Source organism: Podospora pseudoanserina, chromosome 1 (assembly GCF_035222485.1).
Source record: "Podospora pseudoanserina strain CBS 124.78 chromosome 1, whole genome shotgun sequence".
NCBI lineage: Eukaryota > Fungi > Ascomycota > Sordariomycetes > Sordariales > Podosporaceae > Podospora > Podospora pseudoanserina.
This window is the reverse complement of record NC_085920.1, coordinates 7,896,325-7,917,225: the sequence shown is the minus strand read 5'-3', so window position 1 is coordinate 7,917,225 and position 20,901 is coordinate 7,896,325. Positions and strand designations below refer to the sequence as shown.

Genomic DNA, 20,901 nt, shown 5'->3' with positions numbered 1-20,901 from the left:
TCTCGATTGCGATTAAGAGATAGACTCCGACATCCTCTTTCACGTTCGTTGCCAGGCTCTGGCAATAATGGCTTTCCCGTCCTACAAGCGATCGCTTGATTCCTTCAATCCTGAGGCTTCCTCACCTAGACCGCCTCACCGCCGAAAACTGAACAATTCCAGGTCCACACCGACCTCCACCATCGCAAACCTCGGCCTTGTTCCAGACTTCAACCCCACGCAAGCACTACAGCAGAAACGGCACAGCTGCTTGAAGCACCATACGGGACCCGACCTTATATCCCCTCTTTCTGACGAGCTCCTTCTGCGCATCCTCTCTTTTCTCTCACTGAGCCAGCTCCTCGGCGTTTCTCCCGTTTCCCGCCGATTTTATACCCTCGCCTGCGACTCGCAGTTGTGGAAGAATTTGTACTACCATCGCTTTGTGCTGCCTAGAGCCCGACTCATACCAGGCTTCGGCCCACACCTGGGTGGGAATCATAGCAAGAACACATTCGGTCGAGCCTGCAGGTGGGGAACAGGACACCGAGCCTGCGGGAATGACCTCGATACAGATTTGAAGGTCAATAACGCGGGAGGTCTCAATACCGGCAGTAGCGGCCAGGATGAAGATGCCGAGGACGAAGAAGAGGAAGGGGTGCGGGACTGGCTGGAGGGGGGTATAACACCGCCTGAGGATCACGATGACGACGTGCAAAGCAACGGCGTACAGGAAGACCCGCTGTTGTACTACGCACCCGATGAGGACAGACTGAACAGGACGATGGACTGGAAGAGACAATACAGAATACGCCACAACTGGGCGAAGGGCAAGTGTAAGGCTGTTGAGCTTCGCCTAAGCGGAGGACAGGAAACAGTGAAGACCCCACGTCATGAAGAACGTTTCAACGAGCATCAACGCTCGAGGAAAGGACAGAGGAGTTTCATAAAGGCAGTTCAGGGTATTGCAGTCAGTGCAGATAGCCGATATCTGCGCGCATGGGATCTCAGGAGCCGCAAACTGTTGGGACATGTAGGGTTGGTGGAGGCCCCAGAAGTTGATGGGGACGCCCACAGCACTGCACCAAGCTGCATGGCTATCGATGAGGCAAAGCTCGTGGATGGACTGCTGGACATTGCGCTGGGGTTCACCGACGGGAGCTTTGGGGTGTGGAGGCTATCTGTCAAGGACGGCCGCTTGAAACGACGATACCGACACGAAAAGTCCAGCAATGGCGAGCTGATTGAGATGGCGTACTCGCACCCGTACCTGATCACAGCTACCAGGGCGGTTTTGGTATCGCTATACACCTTCGGTGGCTCCACGGCTGGGCCCTGTGATAAAACCATGGTGTTACCGCCGCCGTATCTACTAACATCGCTAGACTCGCACACGTGTCAGGCACCTCTCTCCTTCTCCATCCGGAAAACGAACTCTTCAGTCATCGCATCAATTGCATATACGGTGACTACCCACATCGGCTGGTCTTTTGGCGTTCAGGATCTCCACATTTCACCCCCTATTCAAGATGATCCAGCCTCGATGCCAGAAATCACAACTACGCCCATCGCTCACACTCTCCCGCTTCTCCTTTTCCGTCGCCCGGTCAACTGGATTGAGTATATACCCAGGCCAGGTCATGGTTCCCGCGAGCCCGCCGAATCAAGCGTATATGAACCTCCCTTCACACCGCCCATGACTCCCCGGTCTAGAGTCATGGACCCTGGCCGCTTATCCCCTCACTTCAGCTTCTCCCCTCGCGAGTGTGGGCCGAAAGCCTTGTGCTACAACCACCCTTACCTCGTTGCGACCCTGCCCGACAACACTTTATCCCACTTTCTGTGCCGGTCTGGCCCGTCCTCCTTGACGGTCACCTCTGGTCATCGGCTATGGGGGCACACGTCTGGAATCAGCCAAGGTCAGGTCAACTGCCGCGGTAAGGCTGTCAGTGTGGGCTCTCGAGGTGAGGAGATGCGCGTGTGGGCTTTGGAAGGTGCCACGTCGAGGGCGAGCAATGTTATGAGTGTGGAGATACGGCCAGAGAGGGTCCCGGGGCGGGACAATGGGACGAGCCGGTACTATGACCCAATTGATGTTGCAGAAGAGCGGGATCTGGTTGGGTTTGATGATGAGATGATTGTTATTTGGAAGCAGAACAGAGGCGGGGGAGAGAGCCTGGTGATTTACGACTTTACTTGAAAGGGGACGCATCCCTGTGTGGGTACTCGACTGCATTGAGGTGAGGCTGGCGTCTGTTGTAACGTCGCGTGACAGAGAGGAGCCTCAATCACCTCGGACCCTCCATAAGTCCTACCGTGATCTGGACAACCCGCAGGACTGCGCTGCCGCATAGAAATGCAAATCCGTTGGGTAGTGCCGGGCGCTGCTCTGCAGAAATCAGACTCACGCACCGCATGCACCGCGTTCCAGCCATCAGTGCCTATGCGCAGTTCTGCCTCATTGGACACAGCCTGACGAGGCTGGCGGATTGAGGGACACCAGCAGAGAAGGCATCATATCATGTCGGTGTCTTACACCGCATTCCTCAATAGGGAAACCGGCAATGACATGGCAAGGCGGAGCCTCAACTTCTGTTCCGGCATTCCCTTCGACGGACCGCGCTGTCTGCCTACAGCGTTTATCTGCAGGGTGCTGTGATTCTGGACCACTACGTGGTTGTCGAATCATGAACGACGGCTGCCTAGTGTGAGGACGCGTCGTTGATGGTTCATTGACTCAACCGGCGAGGGGGCAAACCGGAAGCTGTGGAATTGACGAATGGGAAGGGCAAATCGGGTCCGGGGAGGCGTGCTGGAATTGGAAGTATGGGGTGTGGGCATTGGGGAGTGAGTGTGGGTATCACTGGAATTGTGTCTGTCCGTCATCATTTGTCGTCCAAGGTACATGAAGAGATGGGATGCGTGTGTTCATATTGGAAGCGTGAAGGACAGAGGAAGGATGTGTGCACAAATGGGCGTTATCATAATAGGATCCACGCCTTGTGGCAATACCGCCACAGATTACAAATTCGCGGGCAGGGCGAGGCAAGGTCCAGGGCCGGAGTTGATTTGATGTATTCGTAAGAGGTTCCCAATGGTAACTCGACAGAGGGGGGGCAGCAGCCCTCGCGGCCGTCAGAGGCGGTGGCTGGTGTGTGCCAATCGCACTGGGAAATTATAAGATGGCATTTTCCTCGTCCTACTTCAGTGCACCTGATTGTGTTCATCGACCCTCAACCCATTGAAACCAACCTGCCCAAATTGGCTGGTTGCCGACTGGGAAAGTGAGACAAGACGTCGTAAAATTCGACACGTGTGAACGAGCAAATAACGTGAATGTGCTACAGCGATATGAAAGGTGAAGACGGCAACGCTCAACCGCAGGGCAGTTTCGCGTGGAATTCCACATCGGGTTGGTAGGCAGTCACCGACCGACATTGCGCTTTTGACCACACGTGACGACTCACTCTCACCTCGGACCCATGTTCATCATATCCATACTCTGGCGTTCCTCACTCAGCCCTACTTACTTCCGATGCCTCCGTCTTATGAGGGTCTCCCACGTAGGCGAGTTACGTGGACAAACCACCGACAGACCTTGTTTCGGACCTCCGTTTTCCTTTTTGCAATCTTCCACTTCGTTTCCTTCCTTGGACCTGGGCCCGGCCCTCAAAGAAAACCTGATATTTCGAAACATCTAACTCTGCTGAAAACCTTGGATTTTGTTGATCCGTGAAGGAACACCCGGGACCTGCCCTGCCCCTTGCCTGTCTGCTTCCGGCGGGGGTTGCGTTGCGGCGGCAGTGTTACTCAGATGACGTTCTCCCGGATAATAAGCGCTCCTTATCTGCGGTCTTCCTTGTTATCGCCGATGCGCCAAAAAAAGAAAAAGAGGTGTGGTGGATGATGTTCCCCTCAAGTGGTGCCCGTGATCGCAATCACCAAGAAGGTGGGTGTGCACAGGTGAAACATGACGGCATCACCAGGTTGGCCATTCTCGACACCGTCACGCCCGCCCCCCGTTCTGGCCGTTCGGATGACACACATTTCGAATGGAAAGGGGGGTAAACGGTAGGTAGGCGTGGTTGAGCTTGTCCTCAGATCAGGTGACCAGCGCTTCATTTGAAACCTTGCTTGCTCTCTGCGCAGAATGCTGCAGAAAAGGTAGTTCGTCTGGCATCTCCCGAGCTCTGGGAACAGAAGATGGACAGGGGTAAGACTTACAGTTCCCTGCGTGCAGGGGGCCACGAGTGGGATCGTGGAGTCACAGGGTGAGATATGATAGGTTCACACCCTCTTGTTTCGAACCGTTCTCCAGAACAGGTTGGCTCAGGTGAAGATTATGCGTGCGGGATTCGTAGACCACTCATGCCTATCAATCTGAATACGGGAATAGACTGAAGGACCGCTTCTTAGAAGGCTTGGAATCCGAGCGCTCGTGACTGAGACAGCACTGTTGGTTGGTCAGCTATGCGGTGGTGGTGGTGGTGGTAGCTGTTATTGATATTGAGATCAGATATTCCTATACCATGCACTTCTCAACACGCGTCGTGTTGTGTGTAGAGACACAGATGGGTGGCCACTCAAAAAAAGCGACATACTCTCATCAGGCTTCTTCGTGGTTTGTGTCGTTCTTCATTCTCGGATCATGTCAGGTACCCGAGAGGGCCTTGGTCAATCGGACAGCCGCGGACCTTGTCTGAGCTGGGCTTGCAGTGCATCAACACCACCTCACTCTGCAGGGCATATGCACCGCCAGTTTCCACGACTGGCTGTTAGCAAGTTAACTGGCGGGTTGAAACCGGGCGAGGCTGTCTGGCCCTGAGTGATACTGCGCAGCGGTACCGGGACCGCACATGGTGGCTGCGCAAAGTGTATCTGGGGTAATGTTTAACAACCCTTGTCGGCGATCAGCCCTGAGGCTTGTCAGGTTCCTGATGAGATCGTTGGTTGGCTGTTCCAGACATCAGCATCGGAAGCATGAACGTCGGAATTGCAAGAGATTGGATGTTGGTTAATTCAAGGCGACAGCAGTTATGCGTAGGATTATGGTAATCGATGAGATAAGATATGCTCTCATTGTCGTGTTTTCGGGTGTTCTGTTCGAAGGGTGGTGGGTTGAGCTGGGCCGAACCCAGCTGAAAGCAGTTGTCGACACCGAGACCACCCTCCAAGCTGTCGGTGTGGTGATCCGTCGCCGAAGAGGTTGTCGGCAATGTCTGGCGCCAACTGAGGAGGGAGAGCTGCCATTACCTAGGTGTGGTGCCCTTGCGCGGTTGACGCCGACGACACTGGCACATTGGGTAGTGCAGGCTTTTAGCGGCCCAGTTGCGTACAAATCAATCATGGTTCAAGGAATGGAGATGTCGAACAGTGTGGAGTTGGTCGCAGGCAGGATCCACGATACCCACCAGCCCTGGGTCAGTCGCGGTCAACTGACCAATGGGCCCGCTCCATCCACCCCTTTCATCGTGGGGGTGGAACAACTCAAGGAATCGCCAACAAAACTCAAAATGCACATCGCTAACCCAACTGCTACCTTTTTCGAGATCGAGAGCAGCGAAATGCAGCATGCATTCCAGAGGGACAATAGCAAGCTAGGCCATGCAGGGACTCCAGATTTCATCATGCCTCCTCAGATGCACCCCCGCTCGAAGAGGAAGGACCCCAATGGTGTTGCGGAAGAGGGGCACACATGAGCAGTGCCCCTCATTTGAGGGGTGATAAGATAATGGCGGGGTGAAATGGTGGGATGATCTTGGAATCATGGCGCTGTTGAGAAGCGATGGATGAGGGCTCAAGCTGTGTCTGGGGAGATCAAGTTTTCAAGGCATGTTTTGGCAAGGAATATAGTGGCTATATCTCCCTTGGGTTTGGAAGGGAGCAAGACTGCTGACAAGGCGTCAAGAACCAAGCTGGCATGTGAGGAGAGCCGGACACCATCACAGGCCACAGAGGTCACTGCGAAGGTCGCTAGCCGCGTTATCAAACAAGGATGGTGCTATCAATGGCGAGCTGTGGTGTGCCTTGGAAGTTGGAGGGCAGCAGTGAAATGGAGGGGGTTGATCAGGCGGAAAGGTATCTTGAACTGCCCAGAATATCGAGCAGTGGTGTGTGGTGCAACCAACGGGTGACTCCGCCCAAAGCGTTCGAAAGATGGCGGGTGTTTGAAGGTGATAGCCCAATTCAAAATGGCTCCCACAGTGGATCACGCCGGCAGAGCTGTTTTGTGCTTCCAGAATTGTTACTAGGCGGCAAACTGGGTGACGGATCACCAAAGTCGCCGATGAGGACCAACAATCCATACGACTGACCTTATTGAACGGCATTGCGGACTTAAGCATGGAGATTGGAGAGACTCGTGGGCATCCGGGATTACCAAGCGCAATCCTGGGAGCTGGGAACTGGGAGCTGGGAGCACATTGTTTGGAGTCATGCCACACGCCTTACGAGACAATGAAAGTCAATTGCGTCCATGTGAGCCTGCCTAGCCGATGGCGGGCAAACTGGGGAGGGTTGCGAATCAAGGAGGCGAGGTTCTGTCCGCGATGAGTGCGATGCTTTGGTGCTATCGGTGCCATGATCACGGATCGTTCGGAGGTTGCTTCGACGCAATGGCAATCAATCGTGCTGTTTCTAGCGTATTGTGCCATGAGAGATATGTCGGCCGAAATCCGACACGGCACTGGGCCAACTCAATTCTCTTGAAATGCTCAATGGCAGCGGTCTAACAAGTCAGGTAGCTCACCTGGACTGTGAACAGAGGGACACCGGATGAAAATGGGCAAAACCTTGGCTCCTTTGGCATCAGGTTGTGTGGAATTGTGAGATTGCAATGTCCGGTGTCTCTATTTCTCCACCAGAATAGCTTACTATTGATATCAAAGAATCCGTCAGGCTGAATTTGCGATCAGCCCGCCCAGAGCAGTTGAGTTTGATACCATCGTTCAGGTGGAAGGTTGTGGTACCTCTGAAGCGCCAAGAGTACATCGTCATAAGCGGCATCTTATCGGGGCTTGGGCCTATCATTGGTCGAGCCATCAGGCTGTCGAGCTCGCAGCCACCTGGGACCAACCGGCAGATTACACAGCACGCCGGTTGCCAGGACCTTCCATTCCCTCCATTTCGAGGTCAACCTGTTAGGTGAAGCAACGCCCCAAAGGACATCGAGCTATGAGTCACACTTCTTGACGCGGCCAACTCGACTCCAACCCCCAATATCTCAGAAACGAAGCCTCCAGACCTCTTCACAGGATGGGACCGCCTCTCTCGCCCGCGTTGCTGCCTTGATTGGCCAATTCACGTTCCATTGCTTCTTGTTCGCTTCAGCAATCCCAAGTGGCAACGCGTCGGTGGTTGAGCCATGGCGTCCATGCACCGACCTGCTTGCACTGATCTGAGTTGTCGAACTCCCCTTTCGCACGGGGAAGCGCGTGGATGCTACGGATGTTCAAGCTAGGCCTCACTGCCCAACTGGCGCCCAATTGGGGTTCAAATTCAATTGAGTATGGAGGCTCATGTGCCAGACACCGCTCCCCGCGCTCAATTGACAAAAAGGGAGGGGGGTTCCACTTCAAATCGCCGGCCAGTCCAACTCCCCCTCCGCAACCCCACAGAGCCCACAACCCCTCCCTCACAATCTCGACATCACCTCGTCCCGCTCATGATGGGTAGCTTGCAACTGAAGACGGACAGCCCGACCTCATACTCACTCAACCCGCCAAACTGCGACGTTCTTGATTTTTCGTTTGCCGAGCCTGCCCATCCCAAAGATACCTAACCCAACGGCTTGTCCATGTGGCCATCTCAGTCTTCAGTCCGGTTGATCGTCAGTTTCAAGTGAGAAGCCAGGCGGACAAGACTACAGCGCGGATTGCCTTGGTAGTAAGGCAAGTCCCAGGATCAGCTTCCTGAATGTAGACTCTCACGGGAAGCAATGTTCGTCGTGACATACAACTTGGCACCTGTCTCCGCTCGCCAGATGGGATGTCACAACCCAAACCCAGGTGCCCAAAGCTCTCCCTCGACGACAAAGCAATATGAATGCGGCAGTTGCAGCATTGGTGGTTGTAAGTGGTCCAATCGTCCTGATATTCGAAACAACAACAGCACAGTGTTGGAATACCAAAACACCAATCACGACAGGAGGGCTGTTTGATACAAGCCAGCGTTGAGGGGCTCTTGCGGTGTACTCACAAGCAACAATCTTGGGCAGGAGTACATTCTCTCTCCTGCACGGCAGACTGGCGCCCGACAGTGAAAGAGAGCTGCTTGACCTAACTGGCCACAAACCTCTGGTCCATCCCCTCGGCATTTCGTTAGTCTGCCCCCTGGTGTGTCTCCAGCACTGCGTACATGGAAGTACATGTACATGTCCCCAGCCCGTTGCACCGTTTTGGGCCATCCGTGTGACCAACCTCACCCTCCCCAGACCGTTTGCCGCCTTGTGGCGCTTGGGCTTATAAGTGTAATGACCCACAGTGTATGGAGTACTTGGTCGTCCTCCATGCCTTGCGCCCTTGCTGTTCATAAGCCTCCCTTCTCGCTCTTATTTCGTCTTTTGGTTGATCTCGAGCAACGCCCACCAGAAGTTTCCTTTTTTGCCATTGTCCGTTACAAAGCTGCCTACACAAGCATTGCGCGGCGCCCATTTCGCCACTGTCACCGACGGCTTCCAACGGCTTCCATTGACCAACCATTGCAAGGCCACCGCCAGCTATTGTTCACCTATATCCCCACGAAGACCCCCCAGTTGGTCATTGTTCAGTTTCAGCAAACAAGGCAACTACCACCAACAAAACCACGGCCACAGCCAGACGATGGGCATTGAAACGCTTCGCATTGTGCCCTATACAACAACTACTTGAGCTGCCGTTTCTCCTCATACAGACACCCACGCGCCCATTCAGTCGCCGCAGTCATCAGACAAAGAAACCACGGGTGCCTGACGTGCCTGACGTGCCCGACCATACAATCCTGCATTTCTCGCCCTACATCAACAGCAGTTGTAAACTCATCCTTCTACAGCCGATCTCGCAAGGACAGTTCTACGCAACTCCAGGTCCTGGCCAGTCCCTCGTCATCGTCCGAACACGCCTCGTATGTCAATGCTTGGGGTTTGCCACCCTGCAGACGGCCAGACAGTCATGCCCAACATGGCTGACCAACTGAACTCCAACAACAACTCGATGCACATGCCTATGTCGTTTGGAAGAATTCACCCGACGGCAAGGAACCCATTGTCACCGCCTTCCCAAAAGCCAAACTTGTCTACCGCACGCTCCATCATGCCAAACCCAAGTCATCTCCTGTCTCCTCCTGGACCTGCTCCCTTGGACGACATGAACTCGGACATGAACATCACCGCGCAGAACAGCAAGGGTTTTGAAATGCAGCGCCCAAACCCACCTCCTTCCCCGCCTGTGTCGCCTCCTTCATCGCCGCTTTCGAAGTCGACCACGTCCGTGATGCACCGCAGCGTCGGACCAAGCGATCCGATTTTGTATGAGACTGCCGAAAGGGCCAGCGCTGCCCCCTTGCCGCTCTTTCCACCGGCCCCCAGGACAACTGGATCAGTGGAGGATGACTTGATGAACAAACACATTGCGGCGAGACCTCCCAGTCTATTTGAGAGCGTCTCGCCTCCTAAACGGGAGGACTATCAGCTGGTGATTTACTTCAAGTCTGAGGTCTACAAAAGGTTCAGCCAAAATCCTAGGAAGTGGATGGAGCAGGAAAGGAGGTTGCGGCAGGCCGATCGTGAGAGCGCGAGAAGTATGGCGAGGGCGCGGCTTCCGACCATCCTTCCGGCTTCCAACCCTACGCCACCTCGGATACACGTTCCCAGGGCACCTGTGGCTCGTGTGCAGAAACCAAGATCCCCCAAGGTCAAGGCACAAGCCCCTAGGCCTATCCGAGCAACTCCCGCGCCAACTCGTCCGCCGACAGCGGGTCACGTCCACGCCACCCCAGAGCCTCGCATGCGAAACGCGGCGCCAAATCGCGAGGACAAGGATTTTGAGGCATTGGAAGATCTTTCACCGCCACTCGACTCGCTCCCGCAAGGGAGGCCAAATAGTCTAAAGGTGGAATGGAAGGGGAATGCTCTGGATCTCAGCAACGACCCACATCGTCACTTGCTTCACCCTGACGAACTCATCCTGGCAAGCAACCTTCGGCTGGACTGCGCTACATATCTCACGAGCAAGAGACGTATATTTTTGCGCAGGCGCGAATGTGCCTTGATTGGGAAGGAATTTCGCAAGACTGACGCACAACAGGCCTGCAAGATCGATGTCAACAAGGCCTCGAAGCTTTGGCAGGCATACGATAAAGTTGGATGGCTCAACATTGAGTGGACCAGGGCTCGTCCTTAGACTTGTCTCTCTTTCGGGGTGTTTCTTTTTGTATACGGTTTGGTTGGGTTCACTGTTTGGCGGTCTTTTGTCTTTTCACCAGCATCTGCATTTCGGATTCATTGTCATCAAACTTGATACCCCCTTTCTTGGAGAGCGAGCTTGGTCTATCACCTCTCGCCCAAACACTTATCTCACACATATTTACTTGCATAACGGTCGACAGCGATACAGGAGTGGCACCTCCGCCATGATTTCCTTTGCACATACATTTTGCATGCTTCACATCACGTACTAGGCCGGAACACATATTTTGGACTACTGGATGAGATGGAGACTGATGCGGATACCCCTTTCTTTCACGTCTTTGCATTTTTTTTTTTTGAACATACACCCAGGCAACAGCGCAAGGATGGGCCAGATTGGACATCACCACTCTGAGTTGGATTTCTGGAAAGGACTCTTTGGGAGAAATTGAACAAATCACCACAAACCACTACCGAACAAACTAGGTGGCCCGAAGTTAAGTCGAGGCTTTGTTAGGAGAGAATACTACCTGACCTATCAAGGTTGCCATATGCGGCTACCACACATGATCTGCTTTTAACCGTGGACAAACGTGCCGCCGCCCGATCTCCATCCCATCATCTCTTGCAGTAGCTCCCATGATCGCATCATTTGATGTCGGGTATGCACCCCGGGATGTCCCCCGATCGATCGATTGAGCCGCCTCGGTAGTGTGGCGCCACATGGGTCAAGGGGGTTGAGAGATCTGTGAACATAACCAGTACAGACATGATGTCACTGAGCGTGGCATTTGTCGTTTTTGTCGTGGCGGAAACAAGCTTTTATCTGATTTTCGTCCGTTTAACCGTCTGTGGGCCGGGGCGGCCGTGGGACCAATGGTACGGGATGCACGTTCTCGGGCTATTTGTTGCATGCATGGCGTAGCTACCTTGCGATAACGATTTCTGCGAAGGTCAATTGAGCGGTTATGAGCAAAACGGTCGGGGAAACTCCATCCTACATACAGGTGACCGATTCAGTTTTCTCTCGATACACATCCATAGCTTGGACAGATAGTTCTCAAAAGCCATCTCCCTCATAGAAACCTCCACCTCCGCTCGCGCTTCTGTTTGTATCGGCAGGACCCCTCCCATAATCGTCATTTTCTACAGTCACTACCAAGGCCAAGAACCACAAGATTGAAGAATTTGAGTTCATCACCAACCAATCTAATCATACACATGCATGAGTCACCGCTCACTCATAGTATGCACAGTCTCACCTGTAATGACACTCCTTTTGATGGCGTCATCCATTTAAATCTTCATGAAACTGGTTGGTGACTACATCACCTCAGATATACAAACTCCTATGGGCCGCTTCAAGTGAGTTGATGAGTTGACGAAAGTAGTACTCATATTTAGGTCGGTTATAGTGTTGAGAAATCAAACCATCTTCAAAACAACGCTCAACACGCAAACGTAATAACAATTCAACACCCTGGACCAAAACACACTATTGCAACATTGTGCTGATCTGTTGTGATTTGAATACTTTTCCTTGCACTCCATCACCAATGTCCTACATACCCATGGTAAGGGTGTAGCCACCATCAACAACAACTGTCTGGCCATCAATGTACTGGTTGGCTGCTAGCGCCAACACAGCCTGGGCCATGTCAATATCCCTTCCTGGCCGGCCAGCTGGTACTTTGCCCTTGTACTTCTCAGCGTCAATGTGGCTCTTCTGATACTCGTCGCTCTCGTCAGCGGTCATCTCACTGGGGAAGACACCCGGAGCGATGCTGTTGACGCGGATCTTGTGGCCGTTCTCGGCGATCTCCGCCGCCATCATTCGCGTGAGGTGGACGGCGGCGGCTTTGCTGGCGTTGTAGCTAAAGTCTGTGACAAATGTCAGTATTCATGAAACCTGAGGAGAGAAATAAGGAAAACTCACGATGCTGCGACCCCTTCACCAACCCGCTAATACTGCTAATGTTGATCACAGTCCCCGACCAGTGAGGGTGCCTCTCCGAGCTGGCCTGCAGCAATGGCAAAAACGCCGAGGTCATAAAGTAAATGCTCGCGACATTGGTCTGGTATGTATCCGTCCAGTCTTTCTCCGTCATGTTCTCATTCTCAAACAAATTGTGCTTCATCTCCTGCGCCGTCTCCGTCTCTGTCGTAACCGTCGTGCTGCTCACGCCGGCATTGTTGATGAGGATGCACAAGCACTTTTCCCGCGCGGAGATCTCCTTGTACAGACGGGCGACCTCTTCCTTCTTGGTGACGTCCCCTTGGATGGCGATGATCTCGCCCTCAATGTCCTTGTTGTAGATCTCGACTACCTTGTCGAGCTTCTCTTTGGTGCGGCCGACGATGTAGACTTTGGCACCGTTAGCCGCGAGGGCTTGGGTGGCCATGAGACCGATTCCAGAACCGCCGCCCGTGACGAGGGCGACGCGGCCTTTGAGGTTGAAAAGGGAGTTGCGGTTGAAGTCATCGTGAGATGCGGCGGCAACGCTCTTCGACATTTTGGTGAAGTGACGAAAGGCTTGCTTTTGGGGGGTGTTGAGTGATAGTGGTTGAGGAGCTGGAGTTTTCGCTCTGGGCACCGCTGTGTGGATCGCGCGAGAGAGAACTGGGAGTGATCTGAGTCTTGTGGTTGAGAGAGTAGATGTTTGGATGAGACGAGATGTCAAGGGCGAGAGGGACATGGCTTTTCTTTGGAGGTTCAAAACGCTTGGAGGCAATAAAAAGAACTGGAAGCTCTTTAAGGGTAGGACTAAGCTCCTATGGGTCCTCCAGGTTCGATTTCGTCATGGATTGGGCTGCTGTGGTCGATCTCGAAGATCGATGACGATAGATCCTCTCACTTACACGCCAATTGACCAATCAGATGCCAACGAAGCTGCGGTTTGCCTCATTGTGGGTCCTTGCTTGTGGTAGCTTCCCTCCTTCCAAAGCCCAACGGATGAAACAGTGTGGAAGGTTTGAAAGATGTATTGAGATTGTTCTCGAATACCTTCAATGACAGCCTGATATGAAGTGAAGATGCGGAAGGTGCGATTGTGGAGCGCAGCAGTGGGGCGGCTCCCGGAGGATTTGCTCCCACCTCAGGACACTTGGTTTCCCCTATCAAGGGTCTTTTGCTTCAAATCAAACAATCGCAGGAAGTCACCATCGACAAAGTATTATCAAAAAAAGCTCACCGGAAAACCCCCCTCCTACGGCTTACCTGTTGAGTCATCTGACCATTTCAGTTGCCAGATGAGTGTGGAGGACTGTAGGTGGCTCATGGGTGTGCATTAAACATGTTCAATGTTTGAAACTCCCTGCACCAGTAACGATGTGCTCAATGGTTTAACCCCTTCCTCAATCCCGATGCTCACGCTGCTCAACTGCCGCTAACTCGACATCAGTCTTAGGCCAGAGATGGCTTAAATCGCCAACTGGAAGACTCAGCGTGATGCGCATTTCTCCCGCCATGATGATGAAACACATGTACCATCCTAGCAACGCCACTATGAACAATAATGCACCACCCGCCTGTGATTACCAGACGTGTTAGCCTCGACGTCTTCATCCGGTGGAAGTCTCTCACCTTTTGCAGTTTCCCAGCACCATCAAAGTCCCCGGCACTTGCTCGAAAGTATGCACCACTCAACACCCAGGCTCCAAGGCTGACCAGCAAGAAAATAGTGGCAAAGACAGCGTTGATCTTGCATGTGAAGATGAAGAAGGTGAATAGGGCGAACCCCCAGACAATCAAATACAGCGCAATGACGGTGTTGTATTCGCGCGAGGCAAGTCCTGTCGGATCAGCATCGGTGGCATATGGAGCAGCCAGTTGCAAAGTTGGGAGCTGGAGCATTCCGAAACTCAGCCAGAACACGGCGAACAGGCCCATGACCATCATGGGAAAGAAGTTCCCCATTATCCACTCGAAGACCATTGCGAAGAGGAGGAGGACGGGGCCGACGAAGAAGAAAATCCCCCTGTTTTTGATTATGTATCAGTCAGCTCTCTGTTCTGGTCTGTACATTGCTGACTTACACGACAGGAGAGAATCCTGAGGCTCCACCCCATCCCATACAGACGATTGAAAAGGTGAAGGTTGAGATCACGAAGCTATGGTGCCGTCAGTATTTATATTTGTCCACTGCACGCCCATCACTCACCCGACAAACCCCAATGCCGTAGGATTCGCAAAGCGTCTGTTGTTGTCCCCAACATGGGGAACTTTTGGTGTGAGGTAGAGTTTCTCGAAGAGCTCTGGGGACATTGTCACCCCAGTCTGCGTTCTGTGGAGGCCCTTCTCCTCGTCGCCCACCACCCGGACGCCATTGGAGCTCGTTGCTGGCTCGCTTTGGGTTGACATGATCTTGATTGTCTCTAACTATTCTTCGAATTTCGTGTCAGATATTCCAACGTGCGGAAGATGCCCGCCCAAAAAGCAAGAAGAGTCAGGAGCACAACAGCGGGAGTCGGGCCCTGATGTTGGGTTTAATGATCCTCTGCTTTGCAAACCAGCGCATCTCCAATTGAGGTGCCACACCTTGCAGTACAAACTATTGTTTCTCAGCCATCCAGATGGTGTCCTCGCGCACCAATCGAAAAGCCAACGGAGACTTACCTTGCCATTAACGGCGGCGATCATTGCATAGACCTTCCCCAGACTCTTTTCATGAATGGTACCCGCTCAGACACCATGCTTAACCTGCGTTGCCTTCTTTGCCTTTAGCGGGAAACAATAGAAAGTTCCCCGCCTGCGGACTGGCTCCTGTGAGCTGAGGAAGCAGTGACTAAGAAATGTTGGAGAAGGGGAACCAGACTCAAAGAGGGGCTGGATGCAACGGTGATCTGCCGTGCCACGTTGGAAGCAGTAGGGCTTCAACTGCCGGTGGTATTTCAAGGTCCGAATATGGGACCTAGCCATTTTTCCTTGAGAGCTGTGGACTGTAGTATACTTGGGAATTAACGGATCGTCCACTAAAATCATTGCTTCTCTCATATCGAACAGAAAGTCGATCTGACTCTAGACCACAACACCGGCTTGCTAATAATAAAAACCGCCTGCTTGATACAAACCCAGAAAACCCCCAAGAAAAACAATTAGAAAATAACCTCCTCGCTGCCCTCCCTAACCCGCTCAATCATCCCTTGCAACCCCTCCTCGTTTTCCGCCCCCACAACCACATCCGCAATGCTCGCCCCCTCCTCCCGATCCTCATACCAACTCAACACAAACATCCTTCCCTCCTCAAACTCCCTCCTCCACTTCCTCACAAACTCCTCCCTTCCGCCCTTAACCGTAATGCCAAAACTGCTGGCGCAATCCAGCCCCCTTTGGGTGAAATGCCCCTTCAACAACGGCAAGGCCAGGCTCCCCGACGTCCTAACATTCAAATCCACCACGTGAAACTTTGTTCTCTCCCCACAATGCGTCTCCGTCTCCCCTTCTGTCCCCGTCTCCAAGACATCGATCCCCACCGGCCCGACATACCCATGTTTCGCCACAAATTCCGCAGTCCGCGACATCAACACTTGGAACCTCTCGTACAGTGCCTCCTGCCTCGAGTAGACGATGGTGCTGCCCACCCAGGCGTTATTCCCATCAGTCATTTGCTCTGATGCCGCCAAGAAAACAGGCTCCCCGTCCTCATTGACAAAAAAGGTCAAGCCGTAGTCCCCGATGGGGTTGGAGACCATATCCGAGATCACCACCGCCGCGGGATCCATGTGATGATTCTCGGGAGTGACTTGGGACAGCAACTTCCTCAGGGGGCCGTCGGGGCTGGAAAAATCAGACAGCAAATCGTCTTTTTGTTCTTGCGTGGTCACCACCCAGGTTCCCGCTCCGCCGAAAACCTGCTGGTTCTTGAGAACAAACGGCACCGGCCGGGAGGAGATGGCAGAGAGCACTTTGGCAGATTCGGTCTTCACCCATTGACCGCTTGGGCCGGAGCAAGATTCGGGGATGAATGTCAAATCGTTGGATCGCTTGTCTGCGCGGCAGGCGTCGCAGCAGGATCTGGGAGAGGCTGGGGGGTATCCCTTGACGGAGATGATGTCGCACCTGGGCGTGGGAAGACCGGACCTGGCGAGGCCGGCTTTGGAGTTGAGGATCCAGTGGGTTTCTAGGGAGTGGGTTAGGGGATATGACTCCAGGCCGTCAGCGACGATTTTGTAGGTGATCTTGTCGATGCCGTATTCTTTCATGGGGATCTTGGACGGGCCGGGGCAGAAGACAAGGTTAGGTCTTTGGGAGGGGTCGAGGACGGAGAGGGTGGTGGTGGCTTCTTCACGATCGTGGGCGACTGTGGCGGGGGACTGGTTCATGTTGAACATGATCACTGGGGATGGACCTGCGATGAAGGCGTCTCTTTGGGGGATGAGGCTGAGATACTTCATAGCTAGGGACTTCCTGAGGTCGTGGTTCTTTCGTGTGAGCTCTTTCCGAGGGACGGTGTTGAAAGGGCTGTCTTGATAGAGGTACTTTGTGTTGCGTGGAAAATCTGGGTTGAGGTCAACGCCGCTGTTGACACCACAAAACACCATTCCCAAACGGGTGCTTGCGTTTTGTGGGCTCGCTCGTCTGAAGAGCTCGGTGAGTGTGGTATCGAGCTTGATTATTGGAAGGTCAATGCCTGCCAGGCTTGGTTTATCAACGGATCCCATGGTGTGAAGTGGTTGGCTTGCTGTAGCACAGTACCGTGGGTAGGTGTTGGTGAAGTTCAATCTGAGCTGTGATCCCCTGGCGGCGGTTGGTGTGGGATTTATGTTGATATTATGTCTGCCGCAACATATCGTGGAGGATGCATATGACGTGGATCGAAGGCCGCGAGCAGCCCCTCCCCGATTTAGCAAACAAAGTAACGTCATTGATGGCGGCTGGCATTGAGACAAAAGATGGCGTCCAGTAGGTCCGAATAAGCTATATCAAATAGCGTCCGATCTTTCTGCACTGATTAGCGGTCCGCTCTCAGGGGCGTTTGAGTTGTCCGTTCCAGAACCAAAAAGCAGGGACTGTTCGTGCAGGCGGGCGGTCCCGAGAGGCCGGCCCCCAAGTGAGAGTGAGCCGATGACATCATCGTTTAAGACATTGGGTGTTTTCTTCACCGACAAAAGGCGTTTGTTTGCCTGTGATTGATCTGCTTTTGAATCAAAAGAGCCGAGAATCCTATTGTAATGACATCGATGTCTTGGTGAAAGTTCCCGGCGTGTGGTTTTACTCCATTGGTGGTATAGTTACTGTGACGAGCAGCCATTAGCTGCTCGGAATTCTGTCAAGATATCCACACAACAATGCACTTCTGTATTTCGCTTTGTGTGTGAGTGAAGCTCTCATGCTTACACGTAGTGGACCGTCTTCTTCGTCGCATCGAAGCCGTCGGCATTATCCGATCTGGCCCTGTTTCACTGACCACCCCACGAACTAACTTCTCCAAATATCTGCAAGAGTAGATTACGACCACGTTCTCGAAGCGTCTCAAGTGCATAATCATGTAAGGTCTTGAGGAGCGTTTTACCCCTGAGTTTGTGTCTAACAACTCCCGATGTGCCTATCAGGCATTTTAATCTAGGCTAAACAACCCCCCATTTCCAAAGCTTTCTAGTCGGGACCAGCCGGTCGAATAGATGAAGCGCAACAATATACAAGGTCAACAGAAAGCATTGGCATTGGTGCGGGGAACCTGTAGATCATCCAGATGGTTGATTCACCCGCACAAGCAAATCTTGAGAGGGGAGTTGTTGTGGATTATATATCGGCCATGCACGTCCCTAAGACCTGTTTTCAGGATCCAGGCCTTTTGGCGAAGACTCTAAAACCGATTACAACATGAAGCTTCTCCTACTACTCGCTACTGCCACGCTGGCGATCGCCTCCCCAGCCCTATACGGCCGCCAACACAACGTGACTGGCCCTTGTCCGGTTACTGCGACCAATGTCGAGACCTGCAGAGATATGATTGATGCTTCGGCTTGCTGGAACGGAATCATTGGGGCCAATGGAGATGGCAGCAGCCAAAATGCGGAAAGACTGTGGTCTTGTGTGCCAGGAGGCAAGAAGAACGTAGGCTATACCCTCTCTCATTAGGAGTGAGACAATTGCTAACAGCAGGACGGGCTAGATGTGTGAATGCTACGGCTGTGACTGGGGATTGGACAGATATGTTACCCGGTACAAGCTTTGCGATGAGCCCTGAGGGAATGTCGGACATAAGAAGTAGAATGAAGAGGAGAATGCGCCTGTCGAAGGCCTAGGAGCAGACCAAGATCCAAAATTGGGTTGACCAAATATGTTATATGCCTATATACGTTGTTAAATACACGCTATGCAGTATGCAAGATAATCCAGTTGATGTATGACCACCTCCCAACACCTTTTCCGTTGCCACCATGACTTTGCTCAGGGTATCCGCCTTGAAGATCTCTATGTAGACGGAAATGCACTCATCAAATCGTATGACTCCAGTCTTGTCCATGACAAGAAAGGAAGCCATTTCAAAAAAAAGTATCAGACCTGATCCCCTTCAAAAGAGGCCAGGCACCTTCTCGTACAGGCCATCGTACAGCTTCCCAACCCACCCCAATGTCTCGCCCCCCCTGGCTACTATCCCAAGACCACCAGCAGCCCACATCACGCACCCAATAGCAGCAACTCCATTGATAACCAGCAACCTTCTCCTTCTCTTCTTCTTGGTTTGCTTGTCAACCGCCGCATTCCCAGTGTGCCTCTCAAGCTGCCAACCGGCACCCTGCGCCGCCCCAACCCACTTCGCCCACCCCCAGACCATGTGCCCAACACCGAGACCGATCAACGACACAAACGAGGTCCAGGAGATAACAGGATGCTTCGCAAACCCATGCGCTACGAACGCCAACCCGATGTTGGCACTGTCACCTTCTACTAAAAGTGGCAAGCCCCGATTCATGAATGCGTGCGCCGCGAAGATGGCGGTGAAGCCGTATCCTGACGCGGCAATGTAGCTGAAGGTGGGCCATCCACTCCTCAGAGTGGGGGTCTGTTTTGTTGGCACACTGCCCTTTCTGTGATGATGGTCGTCGCCATAGTACCGCTTGAGATTTTGCGACCTTCGAATAAGGCGGGTGGCTATCCCCGCACCGATGTGGACTACGACTGGTAAAGCGACGAGCAACGGTTCGGAGAGTGGTGTTTGGTAGATCTCGCGCGCTAGGAGGAGGTACGACTCGGAGGCGGGCACCGAACGGGCGAGGACGGGGATGACCGAGGTTGTAGCCAGATGTAGGGTCGTGAACAGTGAAAATGTGTACGACGAGTAGCGCTGGATTCGTGTTACTGAAGGCTGTTTGTTAGCGCAGAGTCAGGAAAGCGTCAACGGCGGAGGAGCTTGCAGTAGAAGATTGGCCCATGACCGGCGCCGCTCAACCCGACGCTGGAAGTAGTTGTCGGGTTGGACCGGAGCGAGTGTGTCGAGTCCGAGAGTGATTCTTCTGGCTGCTCAGGTAGTGGTGGGAGGTCTTTGTCGGTGTATGGGACGGAGGCAGGAGAGTCCATTGGTGTTGGATCCAGTTCGAGCAGGGAGAGCGAAGTAGAAGCGTTGGACACAAGAGTGTCCTGAGAAGCTCTTGATCGTAACGTATGGTACTCCATGGTGGATGAAGGGGGAGACAAACACGGCGTGACCCGGCCTGTCTCAAAGAAAGCGCAGTGCAAAATCCTCGGTGATGGCTTCTGTGTTTTTTTTCCAGCCTTGGAATTGTTGAGCCCCGAAACGATGCGTTGGTTGAGCCGTTGTTGGCATCTGAACTTGGCGGACCCTGGGGGACAATGCCCACTAAACCCGACTCTAACCCCACACTGTTCAGGGCCCCCAGGCTTGGCATACCTCATTTGAGCACAAGCACCCTTGTGATTACTTTGTCCTTTTTCCTACTCGTTGCAAGTTTAGATGTCCGATCAAGGCTAAATTCTTTGACAACCACGCGGCGCTCATCTCCTCCCGTCACTCACCGCGTCCGATATTCGATACCTACGACTGCCCCCGATGCCTCCCCGAAACCAGACTCTTCCTCCGGCCCAAACTTCGTCGGCGCGAGAAGCCCGACAGGCTTTCTATTGTCAGCTCTGCCAGAAGGGCTACAGCCGCAACAATGACTACGAAGCCCACCTCAGTTCTTACGACCACACCCACAAGCAACGTTTGAAGGACATGAAAGCAATGGTCAAGGACCCCAACGCCATTGCCCGCGCCCGACGACAAGAACAAAAGGCCGAGGGCGTCATCAGCATCAAGCTTGGCGAGGCAGCGGCATCGACGGGTGGAGGGGGGTTCAAAAAGGGCGGCTTCAAAAAGACAGGTTTCAAGTCAGCATTTGTGCCAGTAGCTGGAGCCAGCGGACCACCAGCAGACACGAAAACAGCCACTGCTCCTAAATCCGAGGTGACAGGATCCAGTAGTGTGCTAGCACCGAAAAGCGAACTCGTAGAGAGCGACACAGAGGACGAGGGATATGAAGTTTACGATCCACGGAAGCCCACTGATTGAGCCCTCTCTTTTAACATCATATGGGAA

The 20,901-nt window shown here is 53.2% G+C and overlaps 9 protein-coding genes across 9 annotated transcripts; 5 read left to right on the top strand and 4 right to left on the bottom strand.

Annotated features, from left to right (window-relative positions):
• Window positions 1-67: 67 nt before the first annotated feature.
• QC764_122140 (uncharacterized protein) lies at window positions 68-2,179 on the top strand (the record flags this gene model as incomplete). Its single annotated transcript, XM_062943449.1, has 1 exon — window positions 68-2,179. One exon carries the CDS (start codon window positions 68-70, stop codon window positions 2,177-2,179), a length of 2,112 nt encoding a protein of 703 aa, XP_062806569.1.
• Window positions 2,180-5,015: 2,836 nt separating this feature from the next.
• QC764_0025920 (uncharacterized protein) lies at window positions 5,016-5,678 on the top strand (the record flags this gene model as incomplete). The annotated part of the gene is made up of 1 exon (XM_062940121.1): window positions 5,016-5,678. The coding sequence occupies one exon, from the start codon at window positions 5,016-5,018 to the stop codon at window positions 5,676-5,678; it is 663 nt and encodes a 220-aa protein (XP_062806568.1).
• Window positions 5,679-9,080: 3,402 nt separating this feature from the next.
• On the top strand, window positions 9,081-10,355 carry QC764_122130 (uncharacterized protein; the record flags this gene model as incomplete). The annotated part of the gene is made up of 1 exon (XM_062943448.1): window positions 9,081-10,355. The coding sequence occupies one exon, from the start codon at window positions 9,081-9,083 to the stop codon at window positions 10,353-10,355; it is 1,275 nt and encodes a 424-aa protein (XP_062806567.1).
• A 1,358-nt stretch (window positions 10,356-11,713) lies between these two features.
• Window positions 11,714-13,320, bottom strand: QC764_122120 (uncharacterized protein). The gene is made up of 2 exons (XM_062943447.1): window positions 12,297-13,320; window positions 11,714-12,241 (listed from the first exon to the last, which is right to left on the bottom strand). The coding sequence occupies exons 1-2, from the start codon at window positions 13,054-13,056 to the stop codon at window positions 11,922-11,924; spliced, it is 1,080 nt and encodes a 359-aa protein (XP_062806566.1). The 5' UTR covers window positions 13,057-13,320; the 3' UTR covers window positions 11,714-11,921.
• A 306-nt stretch (window positions 13,321-13,626) lies between these two features.
• On the bottom strand, window positions 13,627-14,720 carry QC764_122110 (uncharacterized protein; the record flags this gene model as incomplete). Its single annotated transcript, XM_062943446.1, has 4 exons — window positions 13,627-13,888; window positions 13,944-14,337; window positions 14,396-14,470; window positions 14,521-14,720. The coding sequence occupies 4 exons, from the start codon at window positions 14,718-14,720 to the stop codon at window positions 13,715-13,717; spliced, it is 843 nt and encodes a 280-aa protein (XP_062806565.1). The 3' UTR covers window positions 13,627-13,714.
• A 734-nt stretch (window positions 14,721-15,454) lies between these two features.
• On the bottom strand, window positions 15,455-17,224 carry QC764_122100 (uncharacterized protein; the record flags this gene model as incomplete). The annotated part of the gene is made up of 1 exon (XM_062943445.1): window positions 15,455-17,224. One exon carries the CDS (start codon window positions 17,222-17,224, stop codon window positions 15,455-15,457), a length of 1,770 nt encoding a protein of 589 aa, XP_062806564.1.
• Window positions 17,225-18,120: 896 nt separating this feature from the next.
• Window positions 18,121-18,685, top strand: QC764_0025870 (uncharacterized protein). The gene is made up of 2 exons (XM_062940120.1): window positions 18,121-18,416; window positions 18,475-18,685. Exons 1-2 carry the CDS (start codon window positions 18,183-18,185, stop codon window positions 18,547-18,549), a joined length of 309 nt encoding a protein of 102 aa, XP_062806563.1. The 5' UTR covers window positions 18,121-18,182; the 3' UTR covers window positions 18,550-18,685.
• Window positions 18,686-18,876: 191 nt separating this feature from the next.
• Window positions 18,877-20,219, bottom strand: QC764_122090 (uncharacterized protein; the record flags this gene model as incomplete). Its single annotated transcript, XM_062943444.1, has 2 exons — window positions 18,877-19,664; window positions 19,721-20,219. The coding sequence occupies 2 exons, from the start codon at window positions 20,217-20,219 to the stop codon at window positions 18,877-18,879; spliced, it is 1,287 nt and encodes a 428-aa protein (XP_062806562.1).
• A 154-nt stretch (window positions 20,220-20,373) lies between these two features.
• On the top strand, window positions 20,374-20,874 carry QC764_122080 (uncharacterized protein; the record flags this gene model as incomplete). The annotated part of the gene is made up of 1 exon (XM_062943443.1): window positions 20,374-20,874. The coding sequence occupies one exon, from the start codon at window positions 20,374-20,376 to the stop codon at window positions 20,872-20,874; it is 501 nt and encodes a 166-aa protein (XP_062806561.1).
• Between the last annotated feature and the right edge of the window lie 27 nt (window positions 20,875-20,901).